Genomic DNA, 22,080 nt, shown 5'->3' with positions numbered 1-22,080 from the left:
CCCCAGCATTGCTGCAATTTCTGCTTTTGATAAATGATTTACTTTGGTATTTCTAGCATTACTCTGGAGTAGATCCTGTGGACATTGGAAAGATTATAGTGGTGTAGTTACTTAAAGCATTTAGTGTATAAGATAGCTGACAAGTTTTTTTACAGGTTGCAACTATAAAATATTCCCCATAGTATTTGGGAAGAACATGCATGCATCTCATTTTTCTGTCTCAAGCAGTCTTTTCATTAGCATGTCTTAAGCCGTCCGTGCACGGTATCAGTCTACCTCCTCGCTAAACTGCATGAACCTTTATTTGCTCAGATGACTATGGTATATGCAGGAATTTTACAGATACCTTTTCTTACCCTGAGACCAGCTGTCTTCACCAGGTTCACATTGGTGTCAATGTGACTTTCTCACAGCACACGTAGGAAGGAGCAGTGATGGTAAGCATGGCAGAACCTGGTCTTTCCTGATTTGCCTCACACTGTGATTAGAATCATAGAATCAGAACAGTTTTGGTTGGAAGAGACCTTCAAGATCATTGAGTCCAACCTTTAGCTGTAGTTTGCAGGTGAGTTCAGAGGTAACACTCATGGAGGAGCAAATTAGGCTTTGTTCAGGTTGTATAAACACCATATGATTTTAGTCAATGTAGTATCAGGCATATAATTTTTTTCACTTTATGTAATTAACTGGTTTTCTTTTCTAAAAAATCCACCATCAAATCCATCAGCTCTTAATTTTATTTCTTGGATGCTACATCAGAAAAACATGGCTTCAATTTATATTTTTCCATCTTTTCCATAAACCTTTCCAATTAGTGCGCAAAAAATTAAATCATATTTCAGGGTCCCTCTTTATTTTCCGTCCACAACTGCATCACTTTCCATTTGCAGTGATTCTCAAAAGCATGTGGTCTCCTGTCAATGCTCAGTCTATTTTCTTTCATCCCTAATTTTTTTTTTTTTTTTTTGACCTAAAGTCTTGCCAGGAAGTTTAACCCTCAGCTGTCTCTGGCGATCCCATCCCTAAGCACGTCCTGCCTCACGGTCCAACAAAACGAGCTTGAAGGAGGCTGCTCCCTGTGCTGGCTGCAGCTGTTTTCTCCCCCGGCGCCGAATGCTGTTGGCAGCCAGTCACCGATGGAGCTAAAACCATCCTCAGCAATTTATGCGGCCACTTCCTCCAGATTTCTCACAAGAGAATTTCTGGACCAGAATTCATTCCTTTCTCGGCCAGACTTTTGATCCTGCATTGGAAATCAAATAAAGGTTTTCTGACCGGTGCTTCTTGCACAATTCTACGTGCTCGAATCAAAAATTGGGAACGCACTGCGGCCATTACAGAGTGGCAGCTGTGGGGCTGGGCTGAGACCTTGCCTTTGAAAGGGTATCGGCTGCTCCATGTTTTCGCTGTCATTGTGGGCTGCTCCACAAAGCGGCATTGCCATGTGTACCAGAGGGAGCTGCTTGCCTTGCCTCTCAAATGTAAAGTGGCATGTATTCAGATTCCTAACAAAGAACCTACAGCCCAGAGATCTGCGATATTTAAGGAATGGCTTCTGGTTGAAATGCTTTTTGTTTGTTTGTTTGTTTGTTTCGCACCTCAGCTTTTATTTGGTTGTCCCAGCTTCCTGGAGTCTGACATTAACAGAGTAAAAGATTGTTTCTGCTTTTTTATTTATTCCTTTATAGATCTTGCTGTTGGCTGATGTTGCCAGTTTTCTGGCTTATTGGATTGTGGCTTCTGTCCTGTTTGAGGCTTTGAATGGAATAAATGACACTGCAATCCTAAAGCTATATAGTTTAGCACGTAAATGGCGTATTGGGAGGGGGGAGCCATTGTTTAAAGGACACAGTGTGAAAACCTAAACTGATGCTTAAATTGCGGACATCTCTCTTAAAACTGTGTAGGAATTATGTCTGAAGCACAAAACAGAGAGCACCACGTGGCTAGGATTGCTCAGCTGAGTGCAGACAGGGGCTAAAACCAAACAAAATCCTTATCTGATTTCTCTGCAGATTCACCCAGGCCTGAAAAGAGAGAAACCAAATGTCCCATCCCAGGATGCGATGGCACAGGGCATGTGACGGGGCTGTACCCTCACCACCGCAGTCTCTCAGGCTGTCCACACAAAGTTAGAGTGCCACTAGAAAGTGAGTATCGTCACCCTGCAGTCCAGAATAACAACTGGATCCGGCCCAGTGTTCTGGGTAGTGTGTGCTCATGCTGGAGAAGAAACCCACTTTTTCTGGGTTGAGATTGCAGAAGGAGGCTGGGACAGGTGCCATCACACCTTCCTTGCCCTTCAGCTCTTAGTGGCAGTCCTACTTCCCACCCTTGTGAAGCTCAAGCACTCCTTAGCAGAAGCGTTACAAACAGCAGTAGGCTCCTCAGGTGGCCTGGGAAGAATAAGATCAGAGCCAAGCTGTCCCCACCTGCCAGCAGACCTGCACGCTGTAGTCTCGTGACTCTTCAAGATCTTGCTTGCCCAGGCCTTTGCCAAGGCACGCAGCACAGAAATCACCTGCTCGCTTCAGAGCTGCGAGCTGATTTGCTGTAATCGCACGCCGAGGCTGCTGGTTTTCAATGCCAATAACTGAGAGGCCTGGGCATGCTTATTCAGAAACATTTCCAGTGTCCCCCTTACCACTGAGCTCAAAAAGGTTTCTTCCATCAGTACATCCCAGCGTTGGTCCACAGCACGTCCCTCTTGTATGACTGTATTGTGCTAACCCTTTTATGCCTAGTTTAGCCTGAATTTCCCTGCTTATTTCTAACTGTGCTGATCTGATTACATTGGTTTGTGTGCGTGTGTAATCCTGCAATGTGATGCAATGAAATGCTGCATAATAAGCCAAAACCTAATGTGGAACTATTTGTTTAAACAACCTAGTTAGTCAGATCGGTTTCTGTGGTTGCATGCATAACAAGAAATGAAAAGGGTACTTACACTTTACTAACGCCTTGTTCCTAACTGCAGCTCTCTCTTTCTTAAAACCTGATACTAAACTGTATTTATGGAAACATCTGCTGAGTTAAGCAGGCTACTGCATTTGGAAGGCCTTAGCAATATTAACTTTCTAAAAAGTCAAAATTAACAAGTGCTTGTTAATTATCACACTTCCAGTCAGATGTGTTCTGTCCTCCTGACAAAAAAAAAAAACAAAAAACCAAAAAAACCAATTATAATTTGGTCCCTGACAGAACGAACCAGTTGACTGAACAGTCAGCTTTTTCGAAGCGCTGTGCACCCCAAGGGTGATGCAGTACTGAAGTCGTGAGGGCAGATATACAGAGACATATTCTGTTTAATGCAGACACACATCTCAGTCTTAGTAAAGATGATCCACATCAAAGGGCATAAGAAATGTGGTGCTAACCAAGAGGTGGTAACCACTGCTGAGAGTGTAAGCCGCTGCTTGGGAGCAGGACCAATTGGTCTAAAGCAGTTTCAGCTCAGCTCAGATGATCAGAAGGTGTCAGGGTTCAAAGGAGACAAACCCAGATCAGATTATCTTACTCGGGTACAAGGCATAAAAAGACCTTCCTGTACCTGAGAGCTTGCCCTCCCTGAGACAGGGAGGGCCTGCAGCTACATGTAGCTCGACCGTGTGGTCTGGGGCTCCTCTATCATTCCCCTTTTTCTAGTTGACTGTTTTAGTGGTGTATGAATCAGAGGGCAAAGGGCTTCATGAAGTAACACCCTTGCTTTCAACTTCGTTCTTTTAAAGTCCCTAGAAACAACGATATGCATGTGAGAAGCCACACTACAGTAATAGAGGGGTGAACTGGTATATGCTGGAGGCACCTGCCTTGCTGTGTTGTAGGTTCTTTGCTTCTCCTTTTGTAACCAAAATGTGACAAAATTGAGAATCTGAGTTCAAAGAAGAAACGTTCTTATTTTTTAATATGTGTATTTTTAAATGATGCATGTTATTAGCACCTTTTTTTTGTTCTTATTCCTGTTTAGTTCTTGCCATGCATGAAAATGTTTTAAAGTGCCCCACGCCAGGATGCACTGGAAGAGGACATGTCAACAGCAATCGCAATACACACAGAAGGTAGATCAGAAAAGTTCCTGTCTACTTAAAATCTCACATGTACTCAGGAGTAAATTGATCGCAACATCTTGGAAATCGATGTTATATACTACCATTGCAGAATGTCCATGAACTGCAAGGGTAGCCTGTATTATTTATAATCAAGTAATTGTGTTTCTTTTCGTTATATAAAAAATGGATGCATCGCTGAGGATGGCAAATTCCACTAGTATTTTTCACAGATGAGATTTCAAACTACAATTTCATCACAGTCTTCACAGTGAAAAATCATCATGTAAAAGGGGCAGGAATCAACAAATTCATTATTATTGTTACAGCAGGAAAACCCAGCAGAAATCAAAGCCTCTTCGTTTTGCCCCACATGCATGGTAGTCCTTGGCATGAACTTCCTATCAAGGCACGCTCCCTTTTAGCAAAACAAAACAAAAAAAAAGTGGAATATTTTAGAATCCGTGTGAAAACTAACTCCATTTGTTACCCTCAGGAATGTCATCTTCCTACGTGGAACACTCCTGTCTGTTTAACTTGCTGCCTGCAGGGAGAAAGTCAAATTGAGAAAAGCCTTCCAGACAGGCAGCTGGGGAACCGCAGCCGGGCTGCAGGTGAGGCAGAGAGCCGACGCGCTCTGTCTCCAGCAAGCCACTGCTGTCGGCACGGCCCTCGTCAGCACTGCTTCCCGCTGGAAGCCAGCAAGCTGAAGTACTCCCTTATAGTGCTTCTGGAAAAACATAACGTTAATCTTACGATCAAACTTGGGACAGCAAAATTGCAAAACCAACTTTCTTTGTTGATCTGAATTTTTGTGGGGTTTTCTTTTTTATGCCGATGATTAATTGATTGGCTATTGTGTGAGCGCACCAAAATCAAGGGTTATCATACCATGTTACTATCTTTAATACAAAAAGTTAGTCTTTACCAGAGAGATTACAAGCTCATCTACAAGAATATATAAGCAACTAGTAAATATTTTTTCACTGTGTTTCGTTTTAAATCCCCAGTCATCTTTGCAGCACATCAGCTGTATCATAAGCAACCCATGAACAGGATAAAAAAACATATTCTAATCTAATAAAGCAAATAGAAAAAAAAAGAAAGAAAGCACAACTTGAAATGACAAAATATGTTCTTTGGTAACAGTTGCTCACATACCCCTGTTTTTTTTTTTTTTTAACAAATTCACTTTCCTTTTAATCAGCAGGAGGCTTATATGCATGGTTTAGCTGATAAAGTAAATGTCATTTGTCAAAAAATTTACTAGTGACTTGCCAGACACAAAACATCAAAGCTGAACTGTGGAAAACTCCTACATGATTCAGTTGCCAGATATATCACCTCAAATACACAGATTTCACAGTTTTGCATTAAGGATTGAAAAACAGATGAATCTGGTCTATAATAGCAGCAGCTCCCATAGATGCACAGGGCACCAGAGAAGTTCAAAGACATTGGGTTCCACAGCACACATTTCCTATGCTTAAGATTTCATTTTAACATTTTTTTTTTTCCTTGTTTCTTTTCTCCTTGCTTTTACACAGCCTTTCTGGTTGTCCAATTGCTGCAGCTGAAAAGCTGGCAATGTCCCAGGAAAAGAACCAGCTCGAGTCTCCAAAAGCTGGGCAGTGCCACGATCAGACTCACAGGTAGGAGCCCTCACAAACTGGTCTCTCCAAAGTCCTTCTGCACAAACTCTGTTGATCATTCCTCAGGTCTTTCCCTCATTTCAGATTTCAGCTGCAGGGGTCACTCAGTTTTCCAAGACGAACCTCTGCAAAGCTAAACTTAACTCTGCAAAGCTAAACTCACACTTAGCAAGCAGCTTTCTGCTGGTTCTTGTGCATGTGGCTGACGTTAAAGACATCAGACGTATCTTTTGAAAAGCAATTCAATATATGCTACTAAAACTTACTTCAACACCAATAGCCTCATCAAAGGTTCTCAAATGTCTTTCTCCTGTAAACCAAATCTCCTACCTTGCTGAAATGTTTTAAACGATTTTCAAGAACTGTTCCTTTGTTACAATATTTTGGCCACTGAAACTTGATCAAAGATCACTTTGACCTTATCGTCCTTTTAGCAGCTCTGTCCTCATTTATTTTGTGATGCTTTTCAGAGGAATCTTCCAGTGATCCAGTAAGTAGCATGAAAGGGTTGAGAACTCTGCTTATTCTCTTTCTCCAACATTCAGTAATTCATATTTTGAATTTCTTTATTTTAAGTTTATTGGTTTAATTATTTTAATTTATTTTTTTTATACAATGGCATCAAAAAGGGGAAATGTTTTTTATTGCAGTTGTATTTTGTTTGAGAGTTACATGGACCCTACAGACATGCATAATTTGCACATCATTGGCACCAGGACCATTAGAACCTATTATATTCAGGTCTATTTGGGGACACTTTAATTTGTGGATTATTGACATGATCAGCTCTAATGGTTCCTTCAGAGCCATTACAGAATATTATGTCCATGTGTCTGCCAACTGCACGTGCCTTAACTCTACATATGAAAAGTCCTTAGGAAATTACTAAAGACAAGTAGTTACAGAACAGTAACTAAATGGAATAACACACCATAAATCACTCGTTCCTCCCAAATAACAGAAGCAATTATTTTGGATCACCTTATATTATATTTACACCATACTCATTCACAGGAAAGTGAGAACAATAGTGATCCTAGTCTTTTGACTTGCAAAAATCCAGATAATTTTTAGAAATAAAGGAAGCACAATGCTAGGGTGGTAACCCAAAGGTCAGTATCTTCCTTGTGAATAGCCCACACTGTTACTAGAGAATTCTCGATTTTTTTGATGTCCTCAGCTTTGAACTTGTATGAAGCCAAAGTACTCTTTGACTACTAGGTCAGCCACCATGTTTGTGTTGTTTCTTTTATATGCCTACTAGTAACTTTTACATGTGATAACAGCACATTTTCTGATAATGAGAAACTGTATCCTATTTTTCAAGAAAAGGTTATTTAAAGATATTCTTGTCTTTCTCATTCGTTCTTTTCCTCCTCTCTGCAGGACAAATTTAGCGAAGCAGCCTGAGGTTTCTCAATACAATTACAGAACTTCACAGCCAGTCACCTCTTCCAGAGCCACTCTGGCGAAAGAACAGGAGAAGTTTGGGAAAGTACCATTTGATTATGCCAGCTTCGATGCACAAGTCTTTGGCAAACGCACAACAGCACCTGTGGCACAAGGACGAAAAACACCCCAGTTCCTGGAATGTAAGCTTGAAATTCCATTATCTCTTGGAAAATGGGCAAAATGTCAACGACTTTTTTTCTTGTTGCTTGTTCTGCTTTTAAACATCTAGAATTCAAGAAATCTCTGTAGAAAACATCCTTAACCACTTGTGGCCCGAATGTTAAATATAATCACTATTTTGCTAAATATTAAAGATTAGAAGGTTAAATATCATCACTATAAAGTTTACTTTTCTGATGTTTCTTTTAAAAGCAATTATCAGGGGAAAAGAGGAGTAAAAAGGAATGCTTTATGTCTTATCTTTTACCTTCTTCTTGGCTAAATTGTGCTATCTCTGTGTGATAGGAAGCTGCCATGAGAAGTCCTATGGAATGTGTCTGCACAAATGTAATGAGTTGTAGCACAGAGAAACCCAAGTTAGGTTTTAAAGGCATTCCAGATACGTTTTAGATGGATCCATAGAGGTATTATTCCTCCTAGATGACCGTGTGCCTCGGCTGCATTACTTCCAGGCCTGGATTGAATTAGTTTTGCTATCTTGTATTTCTGTACTACATCATATTTGTTGTGCAGACATAGCCAATGCAGCAAATTGCTATCAAGATTACCCTGCTTACATCACTTACAGATTTGCTGAGGCGCTACTCCATACAAATGAGGTACCACACTGCGATCACTGATTATATATCACAAATGCTCTTCACAATCTGCATGGGAAACTTCAGCAAGATTCTGCCATTGTATTGACCGTTATAAATTACCCTTCAGCTCAAAGAAACAAATGATTCTGTTGCCATGAGGGAAATGGAAGAAAAGGGTTTTGTTGCACCATATTTGTGTTCAGAAGAAAATAGATCCAAAACAATGCGACAAAAGATGCTTTAGTTGGTTTTTCTTTTGTTCATGACAAAAAATTTAGTAAAGAGAACCAAAACAGGAAAACAATTTGCATCCCACTTATCCCTACAAAGGAGAACATTCATAGTAAGGTGAACAGAAAAGCAGAAAACTTTATACATGTATTAATATAATATAATAAAATACAATACAATACACTTCTAATACTATATAATACTATATATGTTTTATATACTCATAGAATTTGTATATTTATATATTTATTTGTGTATATGTCTGAATACACACACACATACATATATATTTGTAGGTATGTATGTGTTTGTGTATGTATATATAAATACCCTATTTAAAATTGTGAATGAAAAGTAGATATTTATCTGGCCTGGAAAATAGGCTTGTTCAAATGAAAGCAAATATGTGCATTGCCAGCTTCTTGGGTGGCAGATTTTCCAATTTTGTTTGTAAAATTGAATATTCCCTATTAGCTGTCTCTTTGCACAGACGTATGACTATTTCACAGGTTCATTTCAAGGAAAAAATGATTGAAGTGTTTTTATACAAATGCAAATACATATATATGCAATTTATGTATAATGTATATCAGGGCTGAAGTTTACAGCCTGTTGTTCTTGCAAAGATTGCAGCGTGTAGCTATTATTTTAATGGAAAGGTGAAAGCAAAAGAGCAGGTGAGTGCTTTAACTAAGCAGATACACAAAAGTTGTCAATAAGAAGCTGATGATGTAGTGATTGGTTCGGCGCCTATGAAAATATGTAGCTAGCCAAAAGCCTGCCATTATCCCTCTGTGGATTCTGCACTTATAAACTTGATTTATTAACAAAACATGGACCCTTCATAGCCAGTTTTGGTCTTATTTTATATTTTACGTTGAGTAATGGAAAATGCCCTTTTTTTTGCTCTTTAAATATAATTTGAAGTTAGCTGAAGTAACTGCTAAAAATCCAGACCCGCTTGATTGTGCTGCGGTTTTACAGCAGGGTAGTTAAATCCTTTTCTCCTTTTGCCCTGGAGAAAGGGAGAATTGAATCATGAGGCTTTTGTGTAATGCTCTACTGAGATGCTTCCAGTACTTAGAAAAACTCAGTATGGCATTCAGCTACAGTCAGTGCACACAAACAAACATTTCTCTTAAAGCATCCCAAGTTTGAGGAAAGATGAGTTCTTCAGTGTCTTGTGTAGGTCTTAGCATTAAAATACACTCAGCCAAAGCTCTACATCCAAAGGGATCCAGAGCCTTGGGGCTCAGATCTTTATGGAGCGAGCAGATGGCCACACGTAGAAATGTTCTTGGTGTATCTGGGTGTAGGCTGAGAAATTGGATTTTGCTTAGTTTATCTTCGTAGGACACTGTGAGAGCTGCAGACAAAAGAAGTGATTACTGCTTCCTAAGGGCTGAAATCATGGTGCTGTCTTTTCCCTGCAATGGTTAATGACATCTCAAGCTCCAAAACGCAGAACAGAGAGCAGAGTTCTTTCTACCTGTTTAGAGTGAGTGCTGCTGGTGGAGCAGAAGACAAAGAAACACACACACCATTTTTGCCTGTGAAAGTGCTTTTCTGTTCACCTGTTAGTTTTTCCTTCTCGGCTGACCTCCTTGTCCCTAAAAAATCCGTGTATTGTTCCAAATGATAGCCAACATAAGACAGTGAGCCAAGATCAGTTGTATTCCGAAAGTTCATTGACATTCTTTTTTGTGATTGGCGAAAGGGTAGATTTAAATTTCTAAAAATTTCCACCAAATCAGGACTGAATATTCCTAACAGGTAATGTACTTCTCTGATTGCTCTGATTCATTCAAGAGCCTGGTCTTGTTCTCCTTACTCACATAAGCAAAGCTATTGAAATAATAGACTTACTCATTTAAGTAGGGTAAGCAGTGTTGTTTTAGCTAAGACTGGACAAGTCCCTGTTTTTTCTTTAAACAACAGAGCTCCAAGAAGAAGCCTTTATAAGGATACCTTCGCTATGACATCTGCCCACCAGTGCTGTCAGGTCATGACAGATAACACACTAACACTTGTTCAGTCTTTCCTTGGACATCATTGCTTTTAATGCCTGAGTAAAGAACAAGTAAAATCTGAGTAAAAGTCTCAGATGCTTTGTTGAAAGATGTGTATTTGTCAGGAAGAAATTAAATTACCGTGTTTCTGAAGCCATTTTTGTAGCAAACCCTTACTGCTCATAGGAAATGGATTGTTTTAAATGTATTCTTTGAATATTTTAATGTATGAAATTGTAGTCTGAGAAACAAAACTATTTAATGGGAAAAAAATCTCATACATGCAATTGCTAATCAAATCTCTCTTCAACAGCAAAGCATTTTTCAAATCCAGTGAAATTTTCTAATCGACTGCCTAGTGCTAGCGCCCACACACAGAGCCCTTGCCATGCCAACTCTTATAGCTACGGTCAATGTAGTGAAGACACCCACATAGCAGCAGCTGCTGCTATCCTGAACCTTTCCACCCGCTGCAGGGAAGCAGCAGAGATCCTCTCCAACAAACCACAGAGTCTGTCTGCCAAGGTAGGGTAGTCCAAGAACCTGGAGGGTGTGCTAGCTACTGAACTGTGCGAATAAACTGTCTTTCATGTTAGTGACTGCATTAAATCCCCAAAAAGGAGGCTTCTGTTTGCATGCTCTTTTGAAGAGACAGAGAAAAAAACCAGTAATTTAGTGACCAGTTCTGATAAAAATAAATAAATAGCAGGAATTATGTTGTTAACTCTTTTCATAACTGAGCCCTAAAGACACAGGGGGAGTTCTGTGGGAGGAAAAAAAGATTATTGGAAATCCAGCAACAATCTGTGGTGGCTAATGAGTTAGATATGTTTAAAGATGGAATTTTCCTCACTCTGGAGACTGCCGTAAGTGATCATTTTGGAGGCTTTTTAAAAAAAATATTAAAATTTTGTAATTAATCAAGGTGATGTTTTGCTAGCAATGGAACAGAACTACACCTATTGAGTCTGTTGTGTTTGGAGCTCATGACAGTTTGACAGGGTGTAGGGAGGGAAATAACAACTGACTTTGGTAAAATTCTCCTTTCTGCTGGCAAGAGAGGAGAATCAGGCCCACAGTGTTCGGAGATAGATAATTTGGGCAAGTCTGTCATAATAGAAAGCTGCCTAATATCGTAGATGTTTGTGTGCCTTTCATGTTTTGGTTTCTGCTCTGCTTTTCCTCACAGATCTTTATGATTTACAAATGGTATTGTGTGAGTTATGAGCCTTATTTTCTGTGCCATTACATAGAATTATATTGCTGATGAAAATAGACAAGATTTTCTTCTGATGACCATGGTTGTGAGAGCACTGTTGTTTATTAAAGTCACACATGCTCTACTGCATTGAAACTTTTGAAAGCTCTGTGTAGATGAGAGGGTGCCACTACAAGAACTGGAGAAGAAATCACTAAGAAGTGAAAAAAAGCTGTATTTATCAAAACTCAGAGTAGCAGTTGTGTTTCTGCTGTGAGACTCTGGGTCATGATGTGTGCTCCAAAAGACAGAGGACCTAATTCTCTGCAAGCCGGTGTCACTCTACCTTGTCTATTTTAGCACCAGGCTCAGTCTGGCCAGAATTGGCTTCCGTAGCTGTTGGTCTACAATTTGGTTGGGCCTTCATTCGCCATCACTAAGAGGTTAGCTCTTCTTTGAGTGGAACCATTAATTTTACGGTAGCACAATACCTTGTTAGGTATCCCAGGCCTTGTGCCTTTGCAGAGTGGTATTCCCCACTTTACTGCCTTTGATTTCTACCTGTGAAGTCTTGGATCTTGAAACCAATGTTGGGAGATGCCATGGGGTAGACTTTTTAAAAGTGCGTCCACATGCATCACCTGTGACTCAGACATTATCTGCCCCAAAGATTGCTCACAGAGCCTTTCCCAGATGACAGATCCGCCCCTGATATCTGCTGCAAAAGCTACTTCCACCAGTCTTCAATAGAGACTCCTTCTAACAGGGAACTGGAAACTGATGCCAATGACTGGATTAAATTGCTGCTGCAGCCTTTGGCTGACCTCAGCAATAGACCTTTCTTGCCAGAGAAGAGCAGTAAAGGGACCAGGCATAACCCAAAGATTTTCTCCTCTGTACCTGCTTCATAGTTGCCAGATCATGGGGAAGGTTTGAATGAAAGTGAACATAATAGTAATGATATGGAGGGACACTTGGGGCACATAGCGTTACTCCTTTTTCACAGCCAGGAATCCAGCCTAAAAGAAAATCACCTGCCTACCTTGCTATCTGCCTGCCTTCACTTTTGCCAGACTTTCTGGAGGGCATACTGCTACAAAACATCTGACAGAAGAATCAGAATTAGCTTCTGGCCAGAACATAGGCAAGTAAGCCTCAAACAGATTTCGTGGCCAAAACCACACGAAACCCATTTTTATTTTGTTTTGGTGATTTATTACTTTTACCATATGCGATCAAATAAAAAATTGTGGAAAAGAATCACCAAACTCTCTTCAATGAAGGTGCTTTCTTATTTTAAAAGATAAAGCAAAAGAAAATAAGGCTATTTTTAAAGAGAATGCTCTCTGTTTATCTGAATTGTTTTGTGGATTGTGTTGGCCTCAAAGGTAAATGTTTAACCACTAGAATATCTTACAAATATTTAGATGATAAAAAAACATCTCTTGAGACTTTATCAGTGTTTGGACTCAAATAATGCAGCATCAACAGTCGACTACAGAGTTAATGATTTCCTTTTTCTACTCTTGATAACACACATGTTCACCAGCTCTGAAAATACCTGTGTGGGGTGGCTATGTTCAGAGCCCCTTAGTATAAGACCTCTCAGCCATGCCCCTTGCCACATTGCTTTGCTCCTTTGCCTAAGAAAACCTGATTAGCATTGTCCATACTTTAGCAGATCCTGACTTGTAAAGGTGTTTGCTCTTCTATGAGCATCAGGCAGTCTCCCAGCAATCCAAGTCATTGCGTTTTGCAGGTGGGAGGCAGTGTGGTGGTAGAACAAAGACTTGTGGGACTGCAGAGGATTTCCTGGACTTGCAGGAAATCCTTTGCAAGCTACCCAATTGTCAGAGCTGCAAAAATATTGTGCTTCTAAATTGTAAAAGCAGAACTTGAACTTAAAATATTTCAAGTGTCATTTTCTCGTCTTCTCTCAAGGCATGAATATGTCCCCTTGCTTAAACACGTGGGGAAAACACCAAAACATTTTTTAGCACAAACGTATTCAGAAGGTATTCTTTTGTTCTTTCTGTCTCTCAATTTTTTTCTTCTTGACCTCCAGTGTTGTCCATTTTTTAGTAAGATTTGGAAGTTTTACCTTGAATGTTCACCACTTTTCCATAAATATAGCTAACACTTAAATGGAAAAGTAAATGGTTTTTACAGCACAGTTCCAAATTTCACTAGTTTAATGGATTTTCAAGTATATATCTCACATTCTTTACGTAACAATTCAAAAGGGTGAGTCTAAGCCAAAAAAAGAAAGAGAAGGGTAGCAAAGATAGAGAAATCAGATTACATGTTAACAGTACTATTGGGAAGCAAAACTTCCAAAGAGATCTAAGGTGCAAAGGTGATCTGCTAAATATCTCAAGATTAAAATGATGAATTTATAAATTAATCAAGTTAAACGATAAATCTATTCTGAAATGAGCAGTAAAATGGTTCCTAAGCTTTCTCTATGAATTCCCTATCAGCTGCACACAAAATACTAAGATCACCAGATACCTGGATGATCCTGTTTTCAAAAATAATTAATACCACACTAATGTTACATTGTCTAAGCCATTCAGCCTCCACCTGTGACTGCAGTAAATTGTCCCCCTGAATATAATCCTGATCAGCCAATTCTTATGCAGCCAGTACCCCAAACCAGTCTCCCGGTTGCATTTGATAGCAGTTTACATAGCTTCATTCAACTCCCATTGAGGTCAACAGAAGGACTCCCCTCGAAGGTTTAGCCTGCAGTTTCTAGCTCCGTGCAAGAGTCTACATCATCGTAACATCCAGGGTTCTTCCCTGTTTACAGCCCTTATCACATTCATGTCTCACAGAGGTAGCTGCAAGCAGTACAGTTTATCTGTATCCTCATCACTACTGCTTGCCAAATATTTTGTTGACTGTTTTGGTGTTTTTCCCACCTGTTTAGACAAAATGGCATATGCACACTGTGCCTTGAAAGAAAACAAAAAAATGACACTTGCTAAAAATGTTTAAAGTTCAAATTCTGTTTTTGAACAAAATTATGTCATCTCTCCATTCTTGGATATTGATGATGGTGATAATTACATCAATTATTTCAACAATATAGTTAGTACTCGGCACATTTGTCAGGCAGTCCTTTACTCCAAATACCTTAAAGCCTAAATACAGGATGAAAAATCAGCCAAGAATATCACTAGGTACCATCCTGTTATACTGCTGTGTATATTGCTCCTTGAGTACACTCTTGGCTAGCTTGTTTTAACTTGTGAATTGCTCTGGACTGAAACGATGACTTCATTTTTGTCTGAGATGTTGCTGGGCAGTTACAAGTTTTCTTACTTTTAACCAAGTTAGTATTTTAATTTGCTGCAGAAGAACTCAATTGCTTAAATTTAAGTCTGAAGAACTGAGGACCAGGTGCATGTATTTTTATTGGCTGGGAATAGAAAAGATTGTACTCTTTCAGATGGAGTTGTATTAAGGATAGTATTCATACATGTGGCTAGTTTCAGAGTTACTCCCAATACCAGAACTGAAGAGCTCTCTTTTGTTTTCCAAAGTAGACTGAACTGCTAGTGGGAGTGCAAAACCATTGATAATGTCATTTCTTTGGACTTAGTATTAAATTGTATGGCTGATGCCAACCAAAGAATACACAACCCCCTTTAGATGTAATGATGCAATCTCTCTAAGGTCTCAGGTTTTAAATAAGAATCATGCAAACACAATAATTCACTCTTTCTGATCCAGCTACGAGATAAAGCTTAACTTGTAATTGTTACTGGAGACATGCTGCAGAGTAGTAAATGTTGTGAGTAATCAGATGGACCAAAAGCAGATGAAAAAATGCAGGAGTAATTTATCATAAAAAACAACACCCTTTATCGTCCTAGCTGATGTAGTTCAGTTCCGAGGACAAGACTTAATAATGTACTGAAAATATTCTGTAATATTCATGTCACAAAATAAAGAAAGCTGAAAAAGCTTGTCTTCAAAGTACGAAGCACTTGAAGAGCACAGAGACTGGGTTTTTTTGTTTACGTATTTATATTAGTCTTCATTTTTGGATAGATGTTCATAGTAGCGTGCTACTTGTACCTTATCTTTTCACTGAACAGATCCAGGAATAAAGAAAATACACTTCAGTCATTTTTCTCTCATTTTTTATTCTGGAATCCTTTTTCCAGCTGCTTGTAAAACCTGTGGGGGTGATTACACTGTCACTGATGTGGGAGTAGATAAGGAGTAGCCTGAATTTAATTACCGTGTGTATCCTTTCACCCTCATTGATTTTTCTTCATTGCTTCAGTGGATTTTTTCCTGGTTTACACCAGTGTAAATGTAAATGTAAATGCAAACAAGATCAAGATCAGGCTCCAAAGATTTACACAGCTGCAAACTAATATAAGTTAGAAAATAATAAGGTACATTTGCATCTTTATTTTGCTTACATTTTCATGGAAGAATCAGAACAGTTTACATTGTTTTAGTAGCCATATTCTAAATATGTCATAAATGGGTAAATATAGGCCTGTTCCCACATGCTCTAGAGTCAACAGTAATAAGATCTTGCCTTCACTGAGGAGAACACAGCATTTACAAGTCTGAGCTAAGCATAGCAAGTGCCATTTTCTGTCAACATGTCATAGCACTGCCCTAGCATTTTTTTTTTGCCATGCCATTTTTGTCTTTAGTTCCATTTTAAAATTAATATAAAAATAAACGTGGTAAAACAAGCAAAGGAGACATATTGAGAGGAGGGTGGGATGAGAGTAGTAATGAAAACTGGAGCAGTATCTCTGACTATCCTCTCTTTTTGCTCTGCCATTTGGAGTTTGCTATGAAGGCAGCAAAGTGATAGCTCTTTTATACCATTCTGAATAAAAAGGCGTGCTATAAACGTGTGATCCATCCTGCGATGGGCAAAAGGGGATAGTTTTTCCATGACTGTATTTAATTGTTGTGTGCATCTGTGAGGTCACTTAAAGCCCATCTGTACGCTGCTTCCCAAACACACAACCTAGCCTTCCCTGATCAGAATTAGGTACATGTTGGACAACCCAACTTCAACGTGAATTTCAGGAAGGTGCTGAGGAAGCTTTAAATAGCCATGTTAGTAAATGTTCTGCTTCTCAGCCAGAGCTCCTTGTTGCGGCTAATGGTATCTGTTTCCCAAAGACAAGACATTTCCTGATATTTTTCAAAGTCCAGTTTCATCGAGGAGGGGACCTTGATTCGTTTTGGTCCTTTCTGTTGTCGCTGTTGCCTTTTGAGTTGTTGATATTTTGTCAGTGACAGAGAATCTGCACTATTTATGGGTTTTGCACTATAAAACTACTGCAGCCCAGTCACATGGCTTCCTTTCCTAAGCCATCTGTCACAGAGGTCTGGAATTTTATGTGAATGTTGGTTGTGCAGTCTTAACCCAAGTTTTTTTATTACGAAAAATGTCAGCAACTACAATATTTAGCATTTTACTTTACATTGGTCATTAAACTTGATTACTGTAGCTCTGTTTCATTGCTATAGTTACATATCAAGTATGAAGCCAAAAAACACTGGGGCAATCATGGCAGAGCTATATTGTCAGATCCTGGAGTGTGTGCTTGGCACTTATATAGTTAATATCTTGGATTTTTGTAACTAAGGTTTATTAATGCTGGTATAAAAATGTATTTGATATTATACAGATGGCATAAGATGTTGTGGTTACTAAGTTATTATCCAGGATAAGCTGCACTGTCAAATTCAGGGCTTAAAACTATCACAGGAGATTAAACTATTTACTAAAAAGGGGCAGAAAGATATAACCAAAGCGTCTTAGTATGAACATATTAGAAGTGTATTTACTTCCCATAAATATAATAAAACATCTCTCTCTTTAAGCTGTATGATTGAAAATGTGAACTTTGCTATGCAAGAGAAGCAAACCTAAGTGGTGCCTGAGTTTCTGAACTGGGAGCGAGCAGATGGCTTGGTAGCGGTTCGGTCTAGGTGGGCATCTGTGTTAGGCCCATGGATACAAAATGGAGTCAGGCTGTCTGAGTGAGGAGAGATGGTCGGGCCCTAAATTTTCATCTCCTACCAATGTTTTCCTTCTGATTAAAACGATTTCATCAGACACTTTTTACCTTTAGATGAGTCATCACTGGCAGTGGTAGAAGACAAGTCTGCATGAAAGAAGCTTGTGCCTTCAGTCCAACTGTCATGTCACACTTTCAGCACAGGGGAAGAATTCCCTGTTTCACCACAACTGTTTTTAAGATCCTCAAGCAAGGATCTTTAACCATTAAATGGTTAACTAATCATCAAGCTCCAGCAATAAATAATGGGAAGAAAGAGAATTGAACTCTTTCTGCCAGGGCCTCATCTCTTCCTAAGGAAGAGGTCTAAGAAAGATGGAAAATCTTGCCCCCTGGACATAGCTGTTTCTTTTCCATTTACAACAGAGCGTCTAGGTGATTCTTTTACACTACGGGTTTACTTTTATATTACTCAAGGTAGGAAGTCTCAATCTGGGTTTATACAACTGTCTCCTACAGTTATACAGCACCTAACATATCTAGCTCCAAATTCCCACTTGCTATCTGAGCTCTGTAGTGGTGCAAAAAAAAAAAAAAAAAAAAAAAAAAGGTGACAATAACAGGAAGACACAGACCAGTGTTAAACACAGCATTCTACACACGTAGATCTATGACGTTGTTATTTGTCTCCATAGTCTTTGAATGTTTTCCACCTTATTCAGGGCAACACACAGAACTAGACTACCAAGTGCTCCTCCAGAAGCCGCTTCTTTCACCTCTTCCCCTACTCGACTTTAGTAACTGCTGGCAATAGCAAAGACTAGTCTTACACTCATCCCTGCATACACAATATGACAATAGGTAGTGTTGCATATTGAGCAAGAGGGGAAATTTTCTGTCACTTCCATTAGTAAGTTGTGCTTTCAGGAGCTTTTCATCATTCCAAGAAGAACAGTTTGTATTCTTTCCTTCTGTGGTCAGACAGGGTAAGGCAGGACAGCGAGCTTTCCTTCCATTGCTGCTCTTGTACAGCTGAGAAGCACTCGCCCCTTCTTGTGAGCAGGAGCTTCTCTGAGAGCTCCCCCCAGCCTGGAAAGAGAAGTTGGGTCTCTCCTCAAACTGCACACACCCCTGCAATCAGGGGCTGGTCTTTGCTGTGCTTCTAGTTATCAAAGGCTTTGTTAACTCATCCTGAAGGTCTCCATCAGGGAAAACCTTCTAAAGATCCTCCTCTGGCTCCCAGTCTAGTGGTCTCGGTGCAGACCCGTGTGTTAGTGGGCTAGTCAAACTATGATTAAGGCAATATGTTATTCTGAGTGATGTACAAAACCCTAGTGAAAATTTCTCCTACTGTGCTACTTCTAGGCATATTTCTTCCCCCCTCCTTCTCTCCCCCATGATGCAGATGTTGTAATATTTCCGGGGTGTGGGGGGAAGGGAGGATATGTAATAGTAATGCTGTTGATGACCTAAACAATGCATTAATGCTTTTAACTGTGAATTGGGGTCATAGTTCTCTGTAAGAGTGAAAAATCAAGAAGATTTAAAGCTAAACTTTTTTTAAATAAAACTAGATTTAGAGTGTATAGGTTAGGGTTTAGAGGCATCTTATTTAAATTCTACTTACTATGTTTAAGCTGAGATGCAGGGATACCATTACTGAAGCTACTCTTAAGTCTGCCTAAGAGTTGGACATTAACTGATATAAATCGAAAAGCTGGTTTTAGATTCAGATAAATTTAAATAAAAGCGTGCCTTTATATTTATCCTTTAAAAGCACCACATGGTTATGTTGCAGCCTCACCATGTCCATATCTAAACATGTCTCTGTTTCCTATTGCATGTCAGGGAGCTGAGATAGAAGTGGATGAAAATGGCACTCTGGATTTGAGCATGAAAAAGAACCGAAGCCAAGACAAAGTTATGCCTCTCACTTCTTCCAGCACAGCACTTCCCACTCCTTCCTCTTCTCCTTTCAAAACAAGCAGCATCCTGGTAAATGCAGCCTTCTACCAGGCTCTTTGTGAACAGGAAGGCTGGGATACACCAATCAACTACAGCAAGACCCACAGCAGGAAAGAAGAAGAAAAAGAGGTATTTTTTTCAGTTTCTGAGTGATTTTTTCCCTTGGATGAGTGGCCATCTGGCAGTCTTTGGGATGTGCAGTTTAAAGGGAATCAGTTTCCACAGGTAGAGGTTTGTGAACATCGAGCTGGCTTTAAGGCCCTCTCAGATGTGGCATAAAAAAATCACTACTCACATGGAAAAATCTTGCTCTCAGAGCCTATCTGTGAATGCCTATAAGTCTCTAAGATAAGGAGCTCAAAGGTATCCACCATTAGAGACCGCTTTTTAAATTTTGTTCCTAATGGCTGTCCTGTAGCAAATACACCTAAATGACCTAGGGATCACTCAGGAAAAAAAAAACAAAACAAAACCAAAACCAAAACCAAAACCAAAACCAAAACCAGGTACGTTGTTTCATGTTGAAACAAAAAGTAATTTTTCTACACCAACTCTATAATTCTAGAAAACTCATTATCTAAGCATTTAAACACATGCTTAGAATTTTGCCTGCAATATTCCTTCAGTGGAAAACTTTTTCTTTTACATCTTCAAGAAATCTCCACCAGTGAGTCTTAGATCTCACAAGTGAGTCCAGTGGTCCAGAAGTCAGTCTGAGAGTACAAATTAAAACCCACAAAATTGTTAGGAGTTCCTAAAAGTTTCAGTTACAACAAGCAGCACAAGAGGGTATGTACGTAATTTCACCCATTGTGACATTTTTTATCCCATAAGGAAGTAGCATAGAAAAACTAGACGAGTATATAGAGGCATCTTCCCTTTTCAACCTGTCCTAGGGAGACTAAAAGCATAAACATGAAAATGCAGTTGCAGGAACAAAGATGAGCATCTAAAATTTTAGCAAATATGTTTATTTAGTAACTTTCCAACTTTTATGGCTAATCTTCTAGACTTCCAAGTTGATAACTGTCTTGGTTTTGTTTCTGTTTTGATATTTCATGTCTATTTATCCTATCCTGGCATCATAGCAGCATAATCTCCTTTCTTTGTCTTTCTTTCCTATTCTTCTATTCATCTGGCAAATTTGTTTGGTTTGGTTTTTTTTTATTCTCTTGAGCCTGGCTGTCAGAATATGGCTTGCTTGCATTTTTGCTTAAATCAGGAAGGGACCACCAACACCTTTAAAGGCTAATTAGATAAAATCTTGGTAATTTACATAGGCAAGCCTGAGTGATAGCTTTCTGAAGCAGAATAAGAGATGTCCCAATTTGGAGTTTTTGTTCAGCGTCAAATACATTGCCTCCCTATTTGGTTTTATATATCGAATAATAGTGGCTGCACATTATATTTGTTACAAAATTATATTTTGTTCAAATATTAATACTGGTACTTCAGGAAGATAGAGACAGGTATAAGTCTACTTAGGGCTGGGGTTAGGGGACCCAAGCCTCCAATTCCAAAAATACCTGGACATAAAAGCTAATTCAGTCATGTGAATTAAAAAAATCTGTCGGCACTGAGTAGAGACCTGGCGTAATGAGACCCCTGAGACAGCTTTCACCCACAGTGGATCATCTCTTGGGTGGCTGGGTTGCCTTGCAAAGCACTTTGTGGTCCCCTCTGTGGGGCTGCTGATGCTCCTTAGCTCAGCCATGAGAGCACGATCCCTGTGCCAGGGATTTGGAGCGGGTTTGACACGAGGCTGTAGGCGGAGGGCTCAGCCCCTTCCCCATTCATGCCGCATAACGAGCAAGCACATCCAGCGTTGAGAGAACCGCCTTGCTGCAGGGGATCAATCCGTGTCGCAGCCTTGGCAGGGGGCCTGTCCTGCTGCTCCTCCTCCCTGCTGCCACCGCAGCTCAGCAAGGGCTATGGCACAAACACCTCCACGTCCCCCCCAGTCCCTGCTCTGCTTTCGGAAGGCCATGATGGGTGGTAGGCTATTTCCCTCTCCTTTATTGGCACAGGGAGCTGGAAGCATCAGCCGACTATGCGACAGGGCATAAGGGGCTGTGCTCCGGCACTCTTGCTCCTTGCACTCGCCTCTTTGACACTGTGCAGTTTGTCCCCAACCAAGGATCTGGCCCCAGACCTGTGCTGTGAGCTTTTGTGATCCCTGGGAGCGTTGACATGGTCAGTGATCTCAGGGCCAGAGGCTCTGGTTTGCAAATCGAAGACTGGCAGTTATCCTCACGCAAAGAAAATGACTGATTATATCTATTTCTAATTCATTGTTATCTGGTTCATATGCACAACAGTTGCTTAATTTTGGTGGTAATTTCCAGAAAATATTGTCTCTCTCTCTCTCAGCGAAATAGCCTGTCCAGATGCCCCCTTAAAAAAAAATAATCTGAATTTGGAAAAAGCTCAAAATCTCTCCAAAAGGAAAGCGCCGAGAAATAACTGGAGCTGTCAGTTAGTTCAACTGTCAGTTCTCCAAAGATTTCAGGGCTTAAAAATGTTAAAAGTGCCAGATGCTATTATCTGTTATTCATGTTACCATTATGTTCTGGTCTTTGCTGAAATCAATATAAACTTCCATCTGTACATTAATGGAGTTTCATTGCTTTCTTTCTGTAGAGTGCATACATGAATACACACATGTTCTTTGCAGAAAATAGTAGTGTTCGGACTGGTTGGGGTGGTTCTTATTTTCCTTTTAGTCTGGAATTCTTCAGAATTTTAATAGCAATTA

At 39.8% G+C, this 22,080-nt stretch overlaps 1 protein-coding gene across 6 annotated transcripts in view; it reads left to right on the top strand.

Annotated features, from left to right (window-relative positions):
• The window catches only part of ST18 (ST18 C2H2C-type zinc finger transcription factor), a 174,414-nt gene that overhangs the window by 131,283 nt on the left and 21,051 nt on the right, over positions 1–22,080 (top strand). For 4 of the 6 annotated variants that reach the window (XM_086472493.1, XM_086472496.1, XM_086472495.1 and 1 more), the window contains 6 exons: positions 2,016–2,150; positions 3,968–4,058; positions 5,594–5,698; positions 7,085–7,290; positions 10,465–10,676; positions 19,209–19,454. In XM_086472493.1, the coding sequence (XP_086328619.1) occupies positions 2,016–2,150; positions 3,968–4,058; positions 5,594–5,698; positions 7,085–7,290; positions 10,465–10,676; positions 19,209–19,454 (995 nt within the window). The remainder of the gene's footprint in view (positions 1–2,015; positions 2,151–3,967; positions 4,059–5,593; positions 5,699–7,084; positions 7,291–10,464; positions 10,677–19,208; positions 19,455–22,080) is intronic. The other 2 variants (XM_086472498.1, XM_086472497.1) reach the window with 1 other exon arrangement.

This window comes from Leptosomus discolor, chromosome 13, assembly GCF_034619465.1.
Source record: "Leptosomus discolor isolate bLepDis1 chromosome 13, bLepDis1.hap2, whole genome shotgun sequence".
NCBI lineage: Eukaryota > Metazoa > Chordata > Aves > Leptosomiformes > Leptosomidae > Leptosomus > Leptosomus discolor.
The sequence above is the reverse complement of the archived record's forward strand: the minus strand, read 5'-3'. Positions and strand labels throughout refer to the sequence as shown.